General features: G+C 43.3%; 1 protein-coding gene across 1 annotated transcript in view; it reads right to left on the reverse strand.

Annotated features, from left to right (window-relative positions):
* DNAH9 (dynein axonemal heavy chain 9) overlaps window positions 1-25,062 on the reverse strand; it is a 288,583-nt gene that overhangs the window by 87,166 nt on the left and 176,355 nt on the right. The window contains exons 46-48 of the mRNA XM_055576493.1: window positions 12,645-12,787; window positions 11,478-11,639; window positions 11,099-11,332 (exon numbers count right to left, since the gene is read on the reverse strand). Of these exons, the coding sequence (XP_055432468.1) occupies window positions 11,099-11,332; window positions 11,478-11,639; window positions 12,645-12,787 (539 nt within the window). The remainder of the gene's footprint in view (window positions 1-11,098; window positions 11,333-11,477; window positions 11,640-12,644; window positions 12,788-25,062) is intronic.

The following is a 25,062-nucleotide window of genomic DNA, read 5'->3' on the forward strand; positions in this document are numbered from 1 at the left end:
CTGGACCTACTGAATTAGAAATCTGGTGGTGGGGCCCTGCAATCTGTGTTTTAATAGGTCCTCTGGGTGAATCTGATATCCACCTAGGTTTGAGAATCACTGGCCTAACTCAAGGCCTGTTCATATGCAAAGAGAAGACTCAGATCTGTTTATTTCTGGAAAGTAAAAAAAAAAAAAAGGTCAATTGTATTTGCAATATGGCGGATAAACTTTACATTCCAAGATGACCTCTTGTCTCTCAGTTTTCTGAAGTCTATTTCACGCAACCACCAAAGATTACTTCAGAGCTCCTAGAACATGTCAAACAGATTCAAATGCTTTATGCTGCAAAAATAAAATGGGGGCTTAGACGTTGCTGATAATTCCCTTTTCATGGCAGATCAAAAGAAAAGAAAATGAAGGCAGAAGAAAAAAAGAATGTGCTTTAATTTTGTGTATTCATAGAAATCGGAGACTTTGCTTAACCTCAGATGGAGGCCTGCTCCCTAGAATGGGTCTTGTATTCTTGTGTTGGAAGGTTAATCCCTTTCCATCTCCCATTGTTCAGCTGCAGAGTAATTTCTACAAGGACAAAGATGCAATTGTAAATCAAAATGATTGAACCACATAATCACTCCAGTCAGCAAACACACCAGTAACTTTGTGTTCCTTTCCAAATCTTGGGAGATTTGAGAAAATTGAAGTGGGTTTTTTTTGTTGTTGTTATTGTTGTTTGTTTTATGGCTTGCAGATTTGCCTTATGACCTCAGGCCCCGGGTAAGTAATCACCAGTGCTGTGGATGGAAGCTTTATAACTCTTAAGATGTGACACGGAGTGACACGAGGGGCCAGCCAGCCAAAAGTAGGCTGTAGCTGCTCAGTAACTCAGTCGCGTCCAGCTCTTTGTGACCCCATGGACTGAAGCCTACCAGGCTCCTCTGTCCGTGGGGTTTCCAGGCAAGAATACTGGAGTGGGTGGCCATTTCCTATTCCAGGGAATCTTCCTGACCCAGGGATTGAACCCATGTCTCCTGTGTCTCCTGCACTGGCAGGCAGGTTCTTTACCACTGAGCCACCTGGGAAGCTCATCAGATGTAGGCTACCAACAAGGCAGAACTCAGGGTCATTTGATGGCTCTTCTTCAGTAGAACAGGACATTGAAGTAAGTGACTTAAATATTTTCTCTTCCCTTTCCCCCTTATTCATAGCATTCAGGCTACACTCTGGGTTTCTTGTCACCTAGACACTCCCACACTTGGATAGGAAGATCAAGAGGGGAGGTGTTACCAACACTGATGAGACCCTCTCCCCACGAGTATCGACCATCGATGCTGACTCTTGGAGGTGGGGGGACACTGACCAAGTCCAGCAAGGGTAAGATGGTGGTGGGAGACCCTCCCTTCTTCAAGGTCCAGGCACATGATGTTCACAAAGAGGTCCCCAGAGCTCCAGAAGGTGGAGAAGGAATCCAGAATAATCAGTCACAAATAACACTCCATCGAAAGTTGGAGGCCTAGAGATAGCTTCCTTCTTGACTCAGAATCCATGGAGTCACCAAACACTTTCTCTTTTTTATCAAAATGAAGATTTAATAGTTTATAGAACTTAATTCTGGGGCTATACTGGCTTCAGATACAGCCTCATCCTAGAACACAGACATCATGTCTCTCAACATCGTTGTACTTTAAAGTGAATACACTTTTAGTCAGTGACTCCCATCAGGATGGCAAGGTGATGGCCAAGAACTTGGGATTATATCCTCATACCTCCAACCACAGAAAGTAAAGGAAGAAAAGAATCTTAGAATTAGTATCAGTATGCCTGAGTCAATCACTTGAGGTCATGGGTCCATACCTGAAAGATACTCAAGACCAAATGTCTCTGAGACCTATGCCTACGTTACAAATCCAATCCTAGAGCCAGGGATGAAGTCAAAACTTCTAACAGTTTCTGATGTGAAACTGTTGGACTTCAAGCAGGCTTTCCTCTTAGATACAGATGTTTTCTGTCTAGAGTAGACATCTGTTAGGTTTGCCTGCCTAACAATAATAATTATATAACAATTAATTATAATATAAAAAGTATGTTCTGGTAACACAACTTGGTTTTCTTTTAGAGACCTTGCCTTTGTAAGTCCTTGTATTTTGGGTGGGGCTGACTTCGATGGTTGTCATGGACCCTGGCTTGGCCAATGAAAGGGTCCATATTATAGATTGGCTCAATATGGGCGAACCAAAGCCTTAAAAAGCTCTCTCAGAGCCAGCCCAGGAACTGGGCTGAAAATACTGGAAAAGAAGGAAAGCAAGGACTTCCCTGACAGTCCAGTGGTTAAGAATCCACCTTCCAATGCAGGGGACAAGGGTTCGATCCCTGGTCAGGGAACTAAGACCCCACATGCCTCTGAGAAACTAAGCCAGCCCACCACAACTAGAGAAGCCTGAGAGCAGCAACAAACACCCAGAGCAGCCAAAAATACAATAAATAAGGAGCAAAGCAGACAGAATACTTGTCTGAGGTTTCAGAGCCATGGGGGTTGCCTGCCTGAACAAGGACATCTAGTGAATATCTAACTCCAGTCCTATCCATGTTAAACCCTATCCTTCGCTTTTCAGGGATATGAATTCATCCACTCCTTTTTATTTTGTTTTGTCTAATCAACTTCAGTTGGATTTTGGTTAGTTGCCATCAAAGGGTTCTGATAAACATCTAATGTAATCTCAAAATTTTCTTTCCTATTCTCCCTCCCTCCCCTCCTTCACTTTCCACTTTTTTTCTTTTCATTGGGTGAATTTGAGTTAGTTTTCTTTTTCATTTGCAAACAAAAACGTCTTGACAAATACACCATCATAAATGTTAACTGTCAACTCCAGGTGACTTGAGGTTATTTTAAACCCCAGGATAAACTGAATTTAAAAGTTTCCAAGTCATATATATAATGTATTCATTCTCCCCCAAACTCCCCTCTTATCCAGGCTGCCATATAACACGGAGCAGAGTTCCCTGTGCTACACAGTAGGTCCTTGTAGGTTACCCATTTTAAATATAGCTGAGTGTACAAGACCATCTGAAACTCCCTAACTATCCTTTCCCCTATCCTTCATGCTGGCAACTGGCTGAGTCTCTTTACTGTTCACCTAAAACTATCACACATTGTTAATCAGGTATACTGTAATATAAAATAAAAAGTTAAATAAAATATTTTTAAAAATAAAGGTTTCCAGGTTGATAGATTTGTGGATTAAATCCAACAGTCCCTTTTTCTCATGATCGCACCTGAATTAAACACAGAACTGAGGTTGTTAGTGAGAGGAGTGAGACCCCAGGCAGGGCGGGGGACTCTGATTGTGTCAAGACAGGGAACTGACTGCCCTCCAAAGACTGAGTTTTTAACATGATATGACCAACTCAACCTGAAATGCAAGGTTAAGAGGTTTCTACTCTTAAAGGAAAAAAGATGGATCCAGGGCCAAGTTAAATTCAGCTACTGAAAAAGAAAGTTATATTCTGACTAGCTGAGTCAAAGCATGAAATTATAAGTCTAAAGTCTGTTTAACTTTAGGTTACCACCCAATTGTTAATTATTGTCATTACTACTACTTCTAATACCACTTGTTGCTGTTGAGTCATTAAGCTGTGTCTGATTCTTTGCAACCGCATGGACTGTAGTCCACCAGGCTCCTCTGTCCAAGGGGCTTTTCAGGCAAGAATACTGGAATTGGTTGCAATTTCCTTCTCCAGGGGATCTTCCTGACCCAGGGGTTGAACTGTCTCCTACATTGGCAGGTGGGTTCTTTCCATTGAGTCACCTGGGAAGTAACTGCTAATCTGGAAATCTGTCTGAGTCCAAGCTGTGAGATCCTTTTAGCTTACTCCTACCAGATTATGTACACCAAAAGCTGTAATAATCAAGCAGAAGATACTATACAATATATTAATAATTAAAGTCATCATTCTTTTACCAAGATTACGGTGAGATATACTTCAGTCCTTTTCTATCAAAGGAATAGTTCCAGATGAAGGGTTTATATCAGAGTTAGGCACCTCAGATCATTCCATTCAAAAGACCCATTCTCCATCCCCTCTCTGAGCTTGTAGGTGATTTTTGAACCTGTTCATTCATTTGCCTATCTATCAATCTACTTATTCATTGTCTACCGAGCTATTCATTTATAGATCACCTACTATGTGCCAATAAATCTTGATTTCTACCCTTGATGGACTAATAGCAGTATTTCACGTGTATGCAAGAGAAGAAATGTAAGAATGAATTCATGACAGTGTAAATCAACCATACTTCAATTTTTTAAAAATGGATGAAAAATTCAAGGGACATAGAGAAGGGAATGTACACTGCTCAGAGCTTAGAGAGGGCTTGTGGGCAGGCGGGTAGGAAACTTTTTTAGGTCCTGACAGTGATAAGTTGACAAGGTAGGGACATATGTGAAGACACAGAGATGTGAACAAGCCATGGAGAGAGAGAGAGAACTATTTGGGGAGAACTTCAAATAGTGCTGTTGGACTTCAGGGTGCAGTGTGATCAAAAAGAGGAAGAAGAGAATGGAGTTATAAGCAATTTTAAAAGTTCTGGAAGAGTTTAGAGAATCTGAATGGCAATGTCTAAGATCATGAAGGCTTACTCAAGTGAATACTCAGACTTGAGGTTTGAACAAAGATGATCACTTCTCTTGCATGCATCGTGAAATACTGCTATTAGTCCTTCTAAGAGCAGGACACAGGTTGGTCTGAAGCTGTGCTGTCTAGTTTGGCAGCCACCAGCCACACGTGGTTAATAACCACTTAAAACGTACTTTAAAATACAACATTCTACTCGGTCTCTCTGCTTAGTCTCCCTGACTGTATTCTGGCAGCACTCCCGGCAGAAAGCATTTAAAACATGGCTTGTCTCAACTGAGATGCCCTGTAAGTGTAATTGTATACACAAGCTTTTAAAGCCTTGTAGGAAAAAAGGGAAAATATTTTATGAGCAACTTTCTTAAACAACATTTTTCTTACATTGATTACATGTTAAAATGATAATATTTTGAATATACTGGGTTAAATAAAATGCTATTAAATTATGTGATATTATATACTATTAAAATATATGATTAAAATAAAATAAAATCCACTTCTTTTATACTTTTTTTGATGCAGCTACTAGAAAATTCAAATTTGGACTTCTTTGGGGGGCTGTATTGCACAGCTTGTGGGATCTTAGTTCCCCAACCAGGAGTTGAACCCTGGGCCCACAACAGTGAAAGCACTGAGTCTTAACCACTGGACCATCAGGGAATTCCCTAGAAAATTTAGATTTGCGACTATGATTTGCAGGCTATTTCTATTGGGCAGTGCTGGTATAGAGTGCTGCCAGAATACAGTTAGGGAGACTAGGTAGAATGTTATTAATTCATTAAACAAATATTTATTGAGTACCTGCTCCATCCAGGCACTGTTTTAGGTGCTTGGAATACATCAGCAAACAAAACAGACAAGGATCCCTTTTCTTACAGAGCTTGAATCCAACAGGTGGAGACAGACAGCAAAATATAAACATAAGTAAATTATATAATATGTCGTTGCTGTTGTTTAGTCACTAAGTTGTATCTGACTCTTTGTGACCCCATAGACTGCAGCCTGCCAGGCTCCTCTTTCCATAATTTCCCAGGTAAGAATCCTGCCATTTCCTTCTCCAGGGGATCTTCCTGACCCAGGGATTACATCTGTGTCTCTTGCATTGGCAGGCAGATTCTTTACCACTGAGCCACCAGGGAAGCCCATGGAACATGTTTGTTGTTGTTTAGTCGCTAAGTTGTGTCTGTTTCTTTTGCGACCCCATGGACTCTAACCCACCAGGCTTCTCCGTCCATGGGACTTCCCAGGCAAGATACTGGAGTGGGTTGCTGTTTGGGTAAATCTTATGGGGGAAAGGTACAGTAGAGCAGAATAAGGGGCTCAGAAATGGTGTGGGGGCTGCAATTTTAAATGAGGTCATAGGGTAGGACTCCTTGAGAAGGTGACATTGAAATAAAGAACTGAAGCAGATGAGAGATGAAGCCTTGGGGATGTTAGAGGGAAGAGCATTCCAGGGAGGGGAACAGCTGGTGCAACGGCCTGGAGCGTCTGAGGAAAGGACAGAGACGCAGCGAGGTTTAGGGGGCATGCCTCGGGGACGGGGCAGTAGGAGATGAGATCTCAGAGTTAACAGGACAGGGCTGGGAAGGAGACTCAGTGTAATGAGGGAAGTAGGGGCTATTTCAGGCTGTGGAGTGAAAAAGTGACATATCTATGCTTTAAATTGATCGTGCTGGGACTTCCCTTGTGGTCCAGTGGTTGAGAATCTGTCTGCTAATGCAGGTGACACGGGTTCAATCCCTGGTCTAGGAAGATTCCACATGCCGCAGGGCAGCTAAGCCAAGGTGCCACAACTAATGAGCATGCGTTCTAGAGCCTAGGAGCTGCAGCTACTGGGCCTGCACTCCCGAGGACCCCTGTTCCATGATAAGCGAAGACACCGCAATGAGGGGCTGAAGCACCCCAATTAGGGAGTCGCCCCTACTCACTTCAACTAGAGAAAGCTTGCATGCAGCAACAAAGACCCAATGCAGCCAAAAATAAACAAATAAATAAATCGATCACTCTGGCTGCTCAGCTGATGACAGACTACAAGAGGGAAGCAGACAAACTAGTGAAAGAGTACCGTGGCTACCCAGGAGGAAAGGTGTCAGTGGCTCAGAGCAGGGTGGTAGCAAGAGGTGCAAGGCAACGGCATTCTGGGCATCTTTGCAGCTACAGCCCCTGTGATTTTCTGATGCTCCAGGTGTGGATAGTGAGAGAAAGAGAGACATGAGCAGGGTCGGGGGTGACTTTGAAGATTTTGGCTGAGACGAGAGGATGTGGGTGAAGTGGGCTTGGGGTGGGTAAGAGACTTGAAGGTTCAGTTTATTGAAATAATCCAGGTAAGATGTGTCTAAATAGGGGACATAATGAAAGGCATGCCCCTGAGAGGTACTTGGAAAACCTGTAGAAGCTGTTAAGGCTTAAATGTGGGCAGTGAGGGAAGAGGAGGTGTATAAAATAACACTGTAGTTTCTGGGCTAGGTAACTGGGTAGATAGACATATTATTCATTGAAGCAGAGAAAATAGAAGGAGAAGAACAGACATGGGAGGACATGGGAGGATGCCAGGACATGGGAGGATGCCAGGACATGGGAGGACTCCCCACTGATGGTGGGCAGAGAGAGCTGGATTCACCTAATGGTATAATCAGTCCTCTTCATATTAAAGAGACTGCTTAAAGCAGGAGAACAGACTGTCTTTATCATCTGCTCAGACACCCAGGGTTGGTACAGGACAGAACACTGGGTGCTGCTCTGTGAACGTCCCATTGATGGTTCCCCAGCAACGGTCTTTTGTGTAGAATGATCAGCAATTCCCGGAGGAGAGATGGGTGTTTTGCAGAACAGGGGCGAGTGGGGATACAGGATGTTCTGAGGGCACTGTAGGTGGGGTGGGGGGGAGACAGGAAGAGGAAGAGGTGAGAGATGGCGAAATAAATCTGGTAGTACTGCATTCTGGGAGTCTATCTTACTCTGTTTTCTAGAGGCTCCGAGATGGAGAGAATAAGAAAGTGATTGGAGTGAGAAGACACTACCTTACTGCAACAAAGGTATGACCAAGTAAGCTGCTGGGGACACTGTGTACCTCAAGCTGCTTTGAACTGTAGCTCTAAGGAGTTTTGGTTACAAGAACATAGTAGAAAGAGAGTAGCATCGCAGATAATTGTCACACACCATTTGTTGACAAACACTGAGTTTGAATAGATCTCATCATGCCTGGAGGTAAACAAAGGGGTAAGAAGGTCTTCACATAAATACAGAACAAGGGAAGGAAGAGCATCCAGAAGACTAAGAGGAACAATGCAACTGAAAAACGACCCATGACTGGATTTAGAGAAGACATCGAGAAAGCTGTTCGGCATCATCAGTAGAATGGTTCCTGTGATATACGGTTGCAGAAAAATAGGCTGAAATACAAAAGCAATGTTAGAAAGGGGAAAGGATGAGATGAGGAAGGTCTGTGGGGATATTGAAAATGTAATAGCATAATTAAAGTCTTCACTGGAGGCGTAAGAAGCAGAAGCAATATTGCCCACAATTTGATTAGTATCATTGAGGATAAACTTCCTAGAATGTAGAGGAAAAGGCCAAAGGGAAGGAAAGCAATGAGGGAGAAGCCAATAGACATGAAGTGCAAAGAACCTATCCAGTTCATCACTGCTCCTGCAGGAAAGGCCCGACCAAATGAGCTAAACCTCATCACAGGAGGAAAATTTCCTGAGCGGAAAAATCCTGTGTGTATAGATTGCAAGGGCTGACAGCATCCCACTGAATAAACTGCAATCCTTTAGATGTATTGCGTATATGAATTGAGAAAGTGAAGTGGAGGGCTTCCCTGGTGGCTCAGAGGTTAAGAATCCACCTGACAATGCAGGGGACACAGGTTTGATCCCTGGTCTGGGAAGATCTCACGTGCCTTAGAGCAACTAAGCCCGTGCGACACAACTACTGAGCCTGAGCTCTGGAGCCCTCGCTCTGCAACAAGAGAACCCACGGCAGTGAGAAGCCCGTGCCTCACTATTAGAGAAAGCCTGTGCACAGCAACGAAGACCCAGTGCAACCAAAATAAATAGGTAAATAAGTACAGATTTTAAAAATAAAAATTTTAAAAGTTAAAAAAAATTTAAGAAAAGAAAAAAGAAAGTGGAGAAAAAGGACAAGTCAGGAGGAAGTTCAACAGAGCTATTCTGAAGGCAGAGTTAAATTAAGAATTAAATTGATTACAATGCTAGTTTAATTGTGAAAATGCATGAAATTCCACCACCTTAATGAGAGGCTGGGTCTGCTGCTGGGAAACAGAGAACAAAGAAGGGCCATCAAGGGCCCAGCAGTATCTGATGGGTATGAGCAGGGCAGAGGAGGTGCCCGAGTCATCCACAGTTCTCCAACAGTAAAGTAACAACTGAAATGGACTTGTTCCATTTGGAAGAGTAAGTAGAAAAATAAAACAAAGACAGGATGACAGGGGTCTTCTTCTGAGGTATAACCACTTAGGAGCATAGAGGAACACGCATGACACGAGACAGGGTTTGTTTAAGGAATTCGGTTGCAAAGGCTCTTTGATAGAGAACATCGTAAGATGCAAGAAATCAAAGAAAACTGGCCCAACCCTGCAACCACTGCTCCCAGCCATTCAACTGTTTGGATTTTGAAGATGAAGAGACTGTGGGTAGGAGACTAAAAGAAAGTAGAGGAAAATGAACATGTGATAAAGAAAAAAAGGGAGTATTTCCAGGGATTTTGGTATCCGTGAGAGGGAACCTCCCAAACTGAAGCTGAGGGTGTGTACTTCCACCAAGAGCGAGCTCAGCCCGGGCTCATGGTGAGGCAGGAAAGACAGGACCAGGCATTTAGGCAGAGTCAGTGTCACCTGGAGAAGACTCTTGAGAGTCCCTCGGGCTGCAAGGAGATCAAACCAGTCAATCCTAAAGGAAATCAACCCTGAATACTCACTGGAAGGACTGATGCTGAAGCTGAAACTCCAACACTTTGGTGACCTGATGTGAAGAACCAGCTCATTGGAAAAGACCCTGATGCTGGGAAAGATTGAGGGCAGGAGGAGAAGGGGATGGCAGAGGATGAGATGGTTGGATGGCATCACTGACTCAATGGACATGAGTCTGAGCAAACTCCGGGAGATAGTGAAGGACAGGGAAGCCTGGTGTGCTGTGGTCCATGCAGTCACAAAGAGTCGGGCACAGCCTAGCGACTGAACAACAACAACGTCACCTCTTTGTTTTGCTTTTAATGAGGCCATGATGCTTGAAGAAGTGGCATCTAAAACAGAAACCTTGGAGCATCTGAGCAAGGAAATCGACCATGAAAACTGTGGAACACATGCAAATAAAAATGTAGGACAGGAGTAAAGAAGCAGACATGGAGAATGGGTTTGTGGACACAGTGGGGGAAGGAGAATTGGGGGACGAATTGAGAGAGTAGCATTGACGTGTATCCACTACCACGTGTGAAACAGATAGTGGGAAGCTGCTGTCTAGCACAGGGGGCTCAGTTCGATGCTCTATGATGATCTGAGGGCTGGGATGGGGGGTGGAGTGGGAGGGAGGTTCAAGAAGGAGGAGGTATATGTATACATACAGCTGATTCACATCATTGTACAGCAAGAACTAACACAACATTGTAAAGCAATTATATTCCAATAAAAACACACACAGGTTGCTGATGACCCTGTACGACCTTCTATGTGTGGTGCTTGACTAGTACGTAGAACTGAAGGGAAAACATCTCTTTGAATGCAGGCATAGTGACTTCAGGAGATGAATGGACAGGACCATGGCAGCTGATGCCACCTGATGCAATCCAGGCCACTCCTCGACCTTCCCCCAACGACTGTTCCACCCCTAATCAGAGAGACCCACTTAGTCAAAGGGTTAAAAATAAAAGGGGGATCAACAAACCCTGCGGTGTACCCCTCACTCTGAGCATGCCTGAACTCTTCTTTGAGTGTGTAGCTTCTGCTTCTGCCCTGAACAAACTGCTTCTTTGTTCTCTTTGCTCCTCAGTGTGTGTATGTGTTTTGCCTTTGTGTTCCTAGACCAGATTCTTTTGGATGAGTTGAACAAGAGTTTGGGGCTTCCCAGGTGGTGCTAGTGGTAAAGAACCTGCTTGCCAATGCAGGAGGCATAAGGGACACAGGTTCGATCCCTGGGTCAGGAAGATCCCCTGGAGGAGGGTACAGCAAGCCACTCACTCCAGTATTCTTGCCTGGAGAATCCCTTGGACAGAGGAGCCTGGCAGGCTACAGTCCATAGTGTCGCAAAGAGTCAGACACGACTGAAGAGACTTAGCACACAGAACAAGAGCTTGGACTTTTGATAAAGCTTTTCAGGCCCCACAGGCACTGTCTGATGGCGCTGGAGCCTCTGGAGAACCGTGCGTGGTCTTCAGAGTGTGACTGTGGTCTCCGTCCTCTGGGAAGGGGCTGCCCGCCCTTCCTTCCCTCCGAGCCTGCTGTGGACAGGAGGACTGGAAGGACGCGGCTTACCTGGGCAGAGGTGCTGTGGAGCTTCAGCAACCCATTCTCCAGCCGCTCCATCTTGGACCTGAGCTCCCTCCCGTTCCTGCGCAGCAGGCTCTGGTAGAGTCTGATGAACTCCAGGAATGATTTGGGTGTTGTGTAGTTGTAGCGCTGCTCGTTGCTCAGATAGGACTGGGAGGTGTGGTTGACACTTGTGTGGACAAAAGCCATGAACTCACTAACTGATGGCTTGACTGTGGTCTAGAATCAAATGGCAGGGAATAAAGAGGTCATCTGGCCATGCTGATGGCAGGTGACCGCCCACTTGGCTCAATGGGCCAGATGGGGGACCCCTCGCTCGCTGAGGTGGAGAGGAGCATGAGGGGTGTCTCCTCTGCCCTCTCACCTCAACGCCTTCCGTGTTCTGCAGGAAGCGGAGGCTGACAGACTCCAGGGCCTGTTTCGGCCACTCGTGGAACCAGACGATGGCCGTGCAGTTCACGATGGCGGGGAACTTCCTGCTGCGGACCCTCAGGTTGGGCCCCACCGGGGAGAAGCAGAGAGTCACCTGAGAAGGCAGAAAGATGGGGAGAACCCAGAAGGTACTTAGAGAGAGATCCACACAGCCTTGGATTCTTTATTTCCCAGGACATTGGGAGGCATATCAACAGAGACAATATCTGTAAACTCTCAGCCAGCCTTTCTAGCCAAGGGATTAGGAATACTGGGACTCAGCAATCCCCATTCCTGGGTACATAACCTGAGCAAACTGTAATTGAAAAAGACACATGCACTCCAATATTCACTGAAGCAATATTTATAATAACCAGGACATGGAAGCAACCTAGACATCCATCAACAGATGAATGGACAAAGAAGATGCAGTACACATATACAATGGGATGTTGCTCAGCCATAAAAAAGGAAATTGAGTCATTTATAGTGATGTGGGTGGACCTACTAGAGTCTGTCATACAGAGTGAAGTAAGTCAGGAAGAGAAAAACAAATATTGTGTTTTAAAGCATATATGTGTAATCTAAAAAAATGGTACTGATGAGCCTGTGTGCTGGGCAGGAAGAGAGATGCAGACATAGAGAATGGACACATGGAGCCAGCAGGGGAAAGAGAGGAGAGGACAGAACGGGAGAGTAGCACTGATACATAACCACACCATGCATAAAATGGAGAGCTGGGGAAAGCTGCTGTCTAGCACAGGGAGCTCAGCTCTGTGCTCTGTGATGATCTGAGGGCTGCGATGGGGAGTGGAGTGGGAGGGATGCTCAAGAAGGGAGAGGTATATGTATACATACAGTTGGTTCACTTCATTGTACAGCAGGAACTAACACTGGAAAGCAATTACACTCCAATCTAAAATTATTTAGCAAAAAGGAATGCTGGGAAGCAGCAGGTGAGAAGAGCATCCTCACACAGGTGCTCGGGATCAGAGGGAACTGCATCCCCCTTTCCCCAACTCCCAAGGTGGCCAATAAGGACTGCTGTGTCCAACATGTTCACAGAGGCTCCTGGGAGTCATCTCTTGTCCTCTGCACCCTGAGCAGCAGACTCTCATACCTTCAGCTGCCGTCGGACTCGCTCTATGAAAAACTTCCAGCAATTTTCTCTATTGTCAACCAGACCTTGGCTCTTGACCTCATTTCTCACGTTGCTTATGATGTTTTCAACCTCATCGTCAGAGTAGAGATCTGGGATCTCTCCTAGGAAGAGTCGGAGCACAGATGCCTAATTATTATTATTATTATTATTTTTTACCAGGTTGGCTAAGTTCTGAAAAGTAGATAAACTAGTGTTATTAGTGAGGCAGTATATAATGGACAAATATTTTTAAAGAATCTGAACTTAATATATAAAGATAAATGTATGATGATCAATTAGAAATGCAATTAGAATTATTTCAATTAGAATTTCAATCAATTAGAAATGTTTATCTTTGAAATGCCAGGATGGTTAAGAAAAATCTGTGAGAAAAATTTACTGTATTAATGGATTAAAGAAGTAAAATAATACAATCATCAAAAAAGTTGCACAAAATTTCTGAAAACTTAGTTTGTTAGCAAACTATAAATAAATGAGATTTCTTTTAACTGGATCATAGGTATCTATAGCAGAACCAAAGCAAACATCACATCTGTCTACTAGTGAAATACTAAAATATTTTTTTTTTAATCAAGAACAAGACAAGGAGGACTTCCTGGTAGTCCAGTGATTAAGACGCTGTGATTGCAAAGATCAAGCCCAGGCTTGATCCCTGGTCAGAGAACTAAGATTCCACATGCCATTCAGTGCAGTAAATAAATAAATAAATTCTCACTATAGTCCTATAAAGTAGATAGTTTAAAAAAAGAGAAAACAAGACAAGCATGACTTGTCTTGTTTTCTAAGCTATTCATGTTTTCTAATCAACATTATACAAAGGTCCTAGGTTTTGTCTTCTTGGGCTCCAAAATCACTGCAAATGGGGACTGTAGTCATGAAATGAAAAGACGCTTGCCCTTGGAAGAAAAGCTATGACAAACTTAGACAGCATATTAAAAAACAGAGACCTTACTTCGCCCACAAAGGTCCATATAGCCAAAGCTATGGTTTTTCCAGTAGTCATCTCTGGATGTGAGAGTTGGACCATAAAGAAGGCTGAATGCTGAAGAATTGCTGCTTTTGAACTGTGGTGTTGGAGAAGACTCTTGAGAGCCCCTTGGACTGCAAGGAGATCCAGCCAGTCCATCCTAGAGGAAATCAATCCTGAATATTCATTGGAAGGACTGATGCTGAAGCTGAAACTCCAATACTTTGGCTACCTGATGCGAAGAGCCAACTCATTAGAAAAGACCCTGATGCTGGGAAAGATTGAGGGCAAGAGGAGAAGAAGGTGATAGAGGATGAGATGGTTGGATGGCATCATGGATTCAATGCACGTGAGTTTGACATGGTGAAGGACAGGGAAGCCTGGCATGCTGCAGTCCCTGGGATCACAAAGAGTAGGACACGACTGAGCAACTGAACCTCAAAGGCTAAAAGTCAAGGAAAACAAATAAACTGTATACAGATAGTTAAGGAAACAATAAAGCTATTATCATCAAAATATAAATTTCCATATAGAAAATCGAAGAGAATATACACATAACAGAACTCATTAGTGTGTTAAACAAAAGCTTGCTGGATACAAAATCAACATTGGAAATAAAACGGCACTTCTGTGCTTTAGCATATAAAAAAGTTATTTTAAAAGTTACTTTAGAATACCAACAACAATCATAAGACAGGCAATAATAAATAAAGTATGCAAAATCTTGATGTGAAAACTGTAACATACTACTCAAGGGCATAAATAAAACCCAAAACAAACGTAATGTTCATGAGTGGATGACTCAGTATTACCAATATCATAAAGATGCAATTCCAAAATAAATAAATGGGTTTCTTACCATCCTGACAATCATATTCTAAAATTTATATGAAGAGCAAAGGGTAAAGAGCAGCAAAGATAGTTGTGAAGAGCAGGATGGAGGGATTTATTTGTTGTGTCAGAAATTGTTTCCTTATAAAGCTATGTTAGGGCTTCCCTGGTGACTCAGCAGTAAAGACTGCCTGCAACGCAGGAGACCCAGGTTTGATCCCTGGATTGGGAAGATCCCCTGGAGGAGGCCATGGCAACCCACTCTGGTACTACTGCCTAGAGAATCCCATAGACAGAGGAGCCTGGCAGGCTACAGTTCATGGGGTCATACAGAGTCAGACACGACTGAAGCAGCAGCAAAGTAATGTTAGTTAAAAACGTGAAATTGGTTCTTGGGTAAATAAATAGAACTGTGAGTGAATCACTTAGAAATGGACCCAGAGGTAAACAGGAAATTCATATTCAAAATCAGTATGCTGAAAACGGATGAGCAGATCCATAAGCATGTTAGGATAACTCAATACTAATAACAAAAAATAAAATTAGAGTACTGTGCGAAAATACATGCTGGGTGGATTAAAGACATGAATATGAAGTCGTAGTATTTTAAAGATGAAACACAAAAGATTATTTTTATGGTGTTGGCTAGGATGCGATTTCTGAAGCAGTACAAAAAGCATGAAACACAAAAAGACTGTTTTGCAACATTTAAAACTAAATCAGCATTGACAAAGGTCAGGAGCAGACTTGGAAAAGATATTTACCAACTGTATAATGAACAAAGGTATCCAGAAAATACAGAGGCCTCCCACGAATCCATGAGAAAAAGAAAGCCCCAAAGAGCACACTACATAAAAAGGCAAGGAACAAGATGAGTGGCCAAGAGACACTTGAAAAGATGTTCCAGTGTCACACGTGGGAAGTGAGAGGACCAGACTGAGATCCCACTTCATCCTCCCGGGCAAAAACTGGTGTGTCAGATGGACCAACTTTCCGCGAGGTTGGGAAGAAACAGCTATCTGTGTGGAAAGTAAGTTTGTACAACTACACTGGAGGGCAGCTGGCAATTTTTTTTTTTAATTTTCTCAGCCTCGCCTCAGGGCATGTAGGACCCTAGTCCCCCACTGTTGTTGAATTGCTAAGTCCTGTCAGACTCTGCAACCCCAGGGACTGTAGCCCACCAGGCGCCTCAGTCCATGGGATTTCCCAGGCAAGAATACTGGAGTGGGATTTCCATTTCCTTCTCCAGGGGATCTTCCCAGACCAGGGATCAAACCCATGTCTCTTACTGTCTCCTGAATTGGCAGGGGGACAGGGGGATTCTTTACCAAAGAGTCACCAGGGAAGCCTCTCTAACTGATGGAAATTATGAATATTTGCCACAGATGCAGCTGCACTTCCTTGAACTAATGTATCTGGAGGGAACTCATGCCAACTTTTTAACAAATTTCTGGTCTTTAGAGTCTGACAACACTAATCCAGCCAGGAGTTGGGTAGTAGTTCATACTAATTAAGCTTAATTATTTAAATGGGAAAAATGAAAAAAAAAAAAAGAATTATCATGAAAATGATCATTTACTTTCTTCCCTTAATTGGACAAATTTGATTTAATTTCCATTCATTAAGATATTTCATAGCATGCATATAAAATAACCAGTGCTATAACTTGTCAAAATCGAGGTCTTATTAGTGGAATAATCCATTTCAGCCTGATTTGATAAAAATATGGGGTGAGAGAAAACTGCTAGAGAAATGAAATGATACTTAGCATGTGTTGGGAGTTAAGGGGACTTCCCAAGTTGTGTGAGCAGTAAAGAACCCACCTGTCAATACAGGAGACATTAAGAGACTCAGGTTCCATCCCTGGGTCAGGAAGATCCCCTGGAGGAGGACATGGCAACCCATTCCACTATTCTTGCCTGGAGCATCCCACGGATGGAGGAGCCTGGCAGGCTACAGTCCATGGGGTCTCAAAGGATTGGATACGACTGAAGGGACCGACACACTCATGCGAGAGCTGAGGAGCCCAGGAAAGTTTTAAAAAGAGAAATACTTAAATGGAATCGATGTGAGTGTACTCCTACTTGCGGGGCTGACTGCCCGCAGTGGCCTGGATTTCTTTCTCCTGTGTCCCTCTGAGGGTCTGCATTTTCTTATCTGTAAATGTGTTATAGTCCTCCAGTGAGAACTTGGATTGCCTTTGGTGTGCATTCTTCACCTTTCTATTATTTAACATAGGTAGAATTTATGTCCTCTGGTGTTTTGTGGATAACATGCTGCGTATTTCGAAAAGTTATTTATTTATTTTTGGCTACGCTGGGTCTTCACTGCAGCGCATGGGCTTTCTCTAGGTGCAGGAGCAGGGGCTCCTGTCCAGGTTCAGTGCCCGGGCTTCTCACCGCAGTGGCTTCTCTTGCTGTGGAGCTCTAGGTGCATGGGCTGCAGTAGGTGTGGTGCATGGGCTTAGCTACCCTTCAGCATGTGGGATCTTCCCTGAGCAGGGATCAAACCTGCGTCCCCTGCATTGCAAGGTGGATTCTTAGCCACTGAGCCATTAGGAAAGCCCTTCACGTTGGGTATTGAGGTGGTAAACTATGATTTATAGGCTAAATCTGAACCTCTGTCTCTGCCCTCAAGCTGGGCATGGTTTTTACAATTTTTAATGGTTGATAAAATTAAAATAATAATGTTTAATGACATGAAAATTACATGATGCTCGAATTTTACTGTCCAAAAATAAAGTTTTATTGGTCACAGCCATACTCCTTCGTTAATATATTGTCCATGGCTATTTTCCCACTACAATGACAGAGCCGAGTATTTGTGACAGAGGCCATATGGTCTGCAAAGCTGAAAATGTTAACCTTCTGACCCTTTATAGAAAACGTGTTTCTCTAAGGCTCACCCAGGTTTATGTGATACGTTTTTTAAAAAATTTATTTTATTGACGTGTAGTTGATTCACAATGCTGTGTTAGTTTCTGTTGTATAGCAAAGTGTTCAGCTATACATATATATACTTTCTTTTTCATATTCTCTTAATTATGGCTTATTTCAGGATATTGAATATGGTTATCTGCGCTCTACAGTAGGATTTTGTTATCAATTCTGTGTATAATAGTTTCCATCTGCTAATTCCAAATTCCTAGTCCATCCCTCCCCTTGCCTCCCCCCTGACAGCCAGTCTGTTCTCTATGTCTGTGGGTCTGGTTTTGTTTCGGAGATTAAGTTCATTTGTATTCTGTGATACCTTTAAGTGCCAAAATATTGAAAACACTCAGGCCATTGCCACGTGATTCCCAAAATCCCTTAAGAAGAGCACCAGATGGAATTGCGCACCTCTGAATTGGGAGCAAAGTTTGCGTTTTCAGGCTTGTTCCTCCAATTTCTCCTGACAACATTCCTGTCACTTACTGTGCGATGTAGGTAGTCATGCTGAAAGCAGGAGACTGAACTGCCAGAGGGGATTTTGTGATGTCAACAGAGGCAGAGGCTATTTAAATATTTGAAAAGTTTCCTCCTGAGACCTAAAGTTGGGAAGCCTTATTTCTGCCACCAAGTGCAGAAAGGCTCCATGCGGTCATTAACATGTCCTGATATTTTGCAGGTCAGACTCATCATCATTTTTGTGTGGTCTGGAGAGCCCACAACTGCTCTGGGGGGAGGAGATCATGATAGTTTAAGATGGATCTTGTCTGGAGCTTGGTGATAAAAAAGGGCAAAGCTGAGGGTTATTGTCTGTGAACCAGTCAACTTTGCACTGGCTTAAGGTCTTTGACCCCACCCAGGAATAATATTTTTCAAAACATTTCCCTGGTTTCAAGGGAGAAAACATAGGGGGTGTGGTGACTGTCTCAGGACCCTTGGCCCTCTGTTCTACGTGGCTGGAAACTTTCTCAAAGCACGTGTCCAAAAATAATACCTAGGGATTTCCCTGGTGGTCCAGTGGTTAAGAATCTGTGCTTCCAATGCAGAAGACATGTTGGATGGGGATCCAAGATCCTACATGCTACAGGGCAACTACGATTTAGCAGAGCCAAACAATGAAAAGTAATACATAACACGGCACAGCATCCTTCTGATACTATACACTGTCGTTCAACAAATACCCCTTGAGTGCTAATTAAGGGCCAGGAGTTCTGTTCAGAACTGACAATATAAATGATGACAATAACAATCTTTACAGAGGGTTATAATTACACCAGCCATCTTTTACTTCCTAAGTTGAGTGGTAAGTATTTAATCCTTATATTTTGCATCTCTGGATTATTTCATAACAAAAAATGCACCAATAGCAGACATCACAGTCTCTGCCTTTCATAAGTCTGCAATGTCGGTGCAATACAACGGTGGTGTGTGCAACCACGGAGTGCCAGGGGGACACATGAGGATGTTTCTCGTTCTTGAGGTGACACTGGATTAGTGAAGATTTCCCAGAGAGATATTAGAACACCCAAGATAAGTCTTGTACTATGGGTAGCAGTTAATCTAGACAAAGAAGGAGAAGGGCACGAGGTTCAAAAGGAACAGTGTGAGTCAGTAAGGATGTCAGGGTACAGCAGAGTATGTTATTTCAAGGAGGTAGGAACTGCTACATTATAAGGGGCAGGTAAGCCAGCAAGGAAGGAAGCAAGCAGGTCAAAGGCGGATTTGTTTTGTTTTGCCTTTCTGTACAAGACAGCTTATCCTGCATTCACTTAGGAATTAATGAAGGAATTATGGTTTAAACAGACCTTTTTGGAAGCAGCGAGGAGAATGGATTGTAGTGGAGCTCCCTGGGATGTAGGGAGGTGAGTTAAGAAGTGTCTTCAATGTAAGCTTTTATATATAGGATGGATAAATAAGGTCCTGTTGTATAGCACAGGCGATTCCCAGGTGGCTCAGTGGTAAAGAAACTGCCTGCCACTGCAGGAGGTGCAGGAGACACTGGTTCAATCCCCGGGTCAGGAAGAGAAAATGGCAACCCACTCCAGTATTCTAGCAGGAAAAATCCAGGGATAGAGGAGCCTAGTGGGCTACAGTCCATGGGGTTGCAAAGAGTCAGACATGACTGAGCATGCACACACACACTCACTGTGAAGCACAGGGAACTGTATTCAGTATCCTGCGATTAATGATAATGGAAGAATATAATATATATATATATATGAAAAAATGTATATATATCTAGATTGCTAATTACCGCTGTACAGTGGTAACTAACACAACATCGTAAATCAACTATTCTGTTGTTTGTTGTTGAGTTGCTAACTCGTGTCTGACTTTTTTGAGACCCCGTGGACTGTAGCCTGCCAGGCTCCTCTGTCCGTGGGGTTTCCCAGGCAAGAATACTGGAGTGGGTAGCCCTTTCTCCCTCCAGGGCATCTTCCCAACCCAGGAAGGATCCCCTGCATTGGCAGGCAGATTCTTTACCATAGAGCCACCAGGGAAGCCCAGCTATACTTCAATAAGATAATTTAAAAAGAAAAAGACGTGTCGGCATTTGTTGAAGCAAGAGATGAAAAAAACCAGTGGTAGCCATGACAGAGAAGGATGGATTCAGAAACAGGGGTTGAAATTGGTGGCAACTGCTTACCTGTTGGGTACAGGTGGTGAGGGAGAATATAGTAATGTAGGAGAATGCACAGAGACCTGGTCTCAATGTGTATGAGGATTTAGTACCACATGAATTAAAGACAGGTTGGTTACTCAAGCATCTTTTTGCATTATCCTTTGGGCATTTTTGTTTGGCAGCTGGAGCCAACCAGGTGCTGGTTTAGATTTCCATGGCTTATGGGGTGGATGCACCTTATAAATAGATCCACTGAGACCAGAAAGGATGTTTAGAAGACCTGGTGCGTGTTTGACAGCTTCTCTTTTGCCCTATACTTTGTCTTTGTTCCTTCCAGGGAAATTGGGTCAAATACGATTTGTATAAAACACAGATGGTCCATCAGGAAATCCAGTTCCAACTGCTCGTGGGAGAAGAAGAACTCAGTGCCAATATCGTTACAAAAACCTCCAGACTCCACATTCTCATGGGATGTGCGCAGATCACTAATGCATCAACCCGGCATCTAATCCTAGACCACCCGGAAGACCAGGGGAATCTCTTCATGTTTTAATAGGTTGGCCAAAAAGTTCATTTGGGTTTTGCATATGATATTACAGAAATACCCAAACAAAGTTTTTGACCAACTCAATATATTCCAAGAGGAGATTTGGCCCACATGTACAAAGGACAGGGATGAAGAGGCACGTGGCTTTGCAAGAGAGGGGACTCAATTGTTCATAAACTATTTCAAAAGACCACATAGAGGCTACTGACTAGAACATGGACGCTTAAAAAATGATTTTTGAATATGTGAGTAGATGCAAAGTGATTTAATTTGAGCCACGGAAGAGAAGCATTAGTTTTTGAGTGAACAATTAAACCTTTTGAAAAGCAAAAGGGAAATTCCAAAACAAGATCCTGAAGTAAAATTAAGTACGAAATCTGGGAAAGGAAGGAGAGGAAAAGACACCACACCTGGTGCAGACCAGGTCTCTTAGCTAGGGCTGCAGTAGAATGGGCTTTCTGGACTGCTGGAACCTGCAGGCAGAGGTACGCTCCCCCAAAGCCAGGAAAATATTCTATTTTCTCCATTTAGATTAAGATGGGGCCTTGCTGTGGAGAAGGCGATGGCACCCCACTGCAGTGCTCTTGCCTGGAGAGTCCCATGGACGGAGGAGCCTGGTGGGCTGCAGTCCATGGGGTCACGAAGAGTCGGACATGACTGAGCGACTTCCCTTTCACTTTTCACTTTCATGCATTGGAGAAGGAAATGGCAACCCACTCCAGTGTTCTTTCCTGGAGAATCCCATGGATGGAGGAGCCTGGTGGGCTGCCATCTATGGGGTCACGCAGAGTCGGACACGACTGAAGTGACTTAGCAGCAGCAGCAGAGGCTTTGCTGATGCTGAGTTTGGTTCAAGGGCCAAGAGAGAACAAATTTTGTAGACTTTTAAAATATCTGGATTTGATGGTCAATGTATATTATTCAGGAATTATTATATAGGACAACAAGGACATAGTAGGAATTGAACTTTTCAGATTCGGCAAGGGCCAATATTTCATGCATCGTTTCACCAGCAGCTTCAAGAGCCCCGTTAAGGACTCTGGCAGCCAAAGAAAGAAACTGAAAGGCTTCATTCAGTCTGATTTGTGTAGCCACCCTGCTTCTTATACAATTATATGGCTTTTGCTAATTGAATCAGAAATTTGATTTAAATTTTAACTTTGAGCGTAGGATTTCTTACTGTCAGTCTGCAACCAATCTGAGATGCAAGTGGCATAATGATGGGTTCTGAAATGTTTGGCTAGTGTCAGAAGTGGGATTTACCAATCAAGTGCTGAATTAAAAATACAGTTTGATCTTGGAAATGGTGTCAGGAATTCAAGGGATGAAAGAGTGAGCTAAAGAAGTGTGGGAGGAAAGCAGATAGCCCACTGAGCCCACTTTAAGTCACTGAGGAAGATGAATCACTGGAGTGTTAAATCAGTGGAATTCACTCACTGTACCTTATCCTCAATCTAACAGGATTTATAGATAACTAGAGAGAGATGAGCTGATGACAAGATAGCCCAATGCATAGTTTTCTAGTAGTTTCCTTGCCTCTACTTGTTATCTTTTGGAAGAAAAGCTATGACAAACCTAGACAGCATATTAAAAAGCAGAGGTATTAGTTTGCCCACAATGGTCTGTATTGTCAAAGCTATGGCTTTTCCCGTAGTCATGTATGGATGTGAGAGTTAGACCATAAAGAAGGCTGAGTGCTGAAGAACTGATGCTTTTGAACTGTGGTGTTGGAGAAGACTCTTGAGAGTCCCTCTTTAGAGTTTCAAGTCCCTTGAGAGTCCCTTGCTTGAGATACAGCAAGGAGATCAAACAAGTCAATCCTATAGGGAATCAATCCTGAGTATTCATTTGAAGGACTGATGTTGAAGCTGAAGCGCCAATACATTGGCCACCTGATGTGAAGAGCTGACTCATTAGAAAAGACCTTGATGCTGGGAAAGATCGAAGGCAGGAGGAGAAGGGGGATGGCAGAGGATGAGACGGTTGGATGGCATCATGATTCAATGGACATGAGTTTGAGCAAGTTCCAGGAGATGGTGAAGGACAGGGATGCCTGGCATGCTGCGGTCCACGGGGTTGCAAACAGCTGGACATGACTGAGCGACTGACAACACTATGTTATCTGGGCTTCCCAGGTGGCTCAGTGATGAAGAACCCACCTGCCAGTGCAGAGATGCAGAAGACGTGGGTTTGATCCCTGGGTCAGAAAGATACCCTGGATTAGGAAATGGCAACCCACTTCAGTATCCTTACTGGACAAATCCCATGGACAGAGGAGCCCGGTGGGCTACAGTCCGTAGGGCCACAAAGAGTCAGACATTACCTGATGACTGAGCATGCACACACATGCACTGTGTTATCCAAGAATGGACTGACTGCACAATCTCATAAGATTAAAAAACTAGGGGGATGACAAGGCCCTGAGGAACCTCTGTAACTCTACCTGGATTGGCAGTAAGTTAATTTCTAGTCAGAAATTATCTGACAGGGAAAATTATAACTCAGATATGCTCAATTCTCCCTGTCAAAACAGTAAGAAAAAAGGGAGGAAGATTAGAAGAGTATTACTTTTCACTGTATCTCCATATAGACATCTTTAACGCAAATCCTGTTTTTGTCTAAAAGCCATACAAAAGAAATATGAGCTTGAAATTCCATGACTTTGGAGCAGATTGACTGCAGTAAGTTTTCACTGGGCAGGGTTTCAGAAATTCATTTAACTTGAACCAAGTTGTCTTCCAAATGCAAAATTAAAAATATTTCATTGAGGAATAAAATTTCAATTAGTAAAAGTGTAATGTCTCCTGTCTCAGACATTATTATAGGAGAAGGTGACCCGGCTGGACTGGAGCCAAATGAGATACAGAGTGAGTCTGCAACTTGCCTGGCATCTTCAAAGCTGTAAGTCTTAAGAAGCACAATTCAACCTTTTTGATTGTTTTAGAAATTAGACTTTAGGGCACAGCTTCAGGGTGGAAGGGCAGTTAGACCCGTATCTCATTATTTGGTAAAATAATAAAAGGTGAGGCAGTGTTGGAGCTGAAGTACTGTTGTAGAAGGTGGTGGGATGTTAAGAAGACAGTATTTAAGAAAAGGACAGGGCTTCAAGGGCTTCCCTCATAGCTCAGTTGGTAAAGAATGCGCCTGCTATGCAGGAGACCCCAGTTTGATTCCTGGGCCAGGAAGATCCACTGGAGAAGGGATAGGCTACCAATTCCAGTATTCTTGGGCTTCCCTTGTGGCTCAGCTGGTAAAGAATCTGCCTGCAATGTGGGAGACCTAACTGGAAGATCCCGTGGAGAAGGGAAAGGCTACCCACTGTAGTATTCTGGTTTGGAGAATTCCATGGACTAACAAAGCTAGTGGAGGTGATGGAATTCCAGTTGAGCTATTTCAAATCCTAAAAGATGATGCTGCGAGAGTGCTGTACTCAATATGTCAGCAAATTTGGAAAACTCAGCAGTGGCCACAGGACTGGAAAAGGTCAGTTTTCATTCCAATCCCAAAGAAAGGCAATGCCAAAGAATGTTCAAACTACCACACAATTGCACTCATCTCACACACTAGTAATGTAATGCTCAAAATTCTCCAAGCCAGGCTTCAGCAATACATGAACCGTGAATTTCCAGATGTTCAAGCTGGTTTTAGAAAAGGCAGAGGAATCAGAGATCAAATTGCCAACATCTGCTGAATCATCAAAAAAGCAAGAGAGTTCCAGAAAAACATCTATTTCTGCTTTATTGACTCTGCCAAAGCCTTTGACTGTGTGGATCACAATAAACTGTGGAAAATTCTGAAAGAGATGGGAATACCAGATCACCTGACCCGCCTCTTGAGAAACCTGTATGCAGGTCAGGAAGCAACAGTTAGAACTGGATATGGAACAACGGACTGGTTCCAAATAGGAAAAGGAGTATGTCAAGGCTGTATATTGTTATCCTGCTTATTTAACTTATATGCAGAGTACATCATAAGAAACACCGGGCTGGAGGAAGCACAAGCTGGAATCAACATTGCCGGGAGAAACATTAGTAACCTCAGATATGCAGATAACACCACCCTTATGGCAGAAAGTGAAGAAGAACTAAAGAGCCTCTTGATGAAAGTGAAAGAGTAGAGTGAAAAAGTTGGCTTAAAGCTCAACATTCAGAAAACGAAGATCATGGCATCTGATCCCATCACTTCATGGCAAATAGATGGGGAAACAGTGGCAAGGGTGGCTGACTTTATTTTTCTGGGCTCCAAAATCACTGCAGATGGTGACTGCAGCCATGAAATTAAAAGACACTTACTCCTTGGAAGGAAAGTTATGACCAACCTAGATAGCATATTAAAGAGCAGAGACATCACTATGTCAACAAAGGTCCATTTAGTCAAGGCTATGGTTTTTCCAGTGGTCATGTATGGATGTGAGAGTTGGACTATAAAGACAGCTGAGCACTGAAGAATTGATGCTTTTGAACTGTGGTGCTGGAGAAGAC

This window comes from Bubalus kerabau, chromosome 4 (genome assembly GCF_029407905.1).
Source record: "Bubalus kerabau isolate K-KA32 ecotype Philippines breed swamp buffalo chromosome 4, PCC_UOA_SB_1v2, whole genome shotgun sequence".
NCBI classification, from domain to species: Eukaryota; Metazoa; Chordata; class Mammalia; order Artiodactyla; family Bovidae; genus Bubalus; species Bubalus kerabau.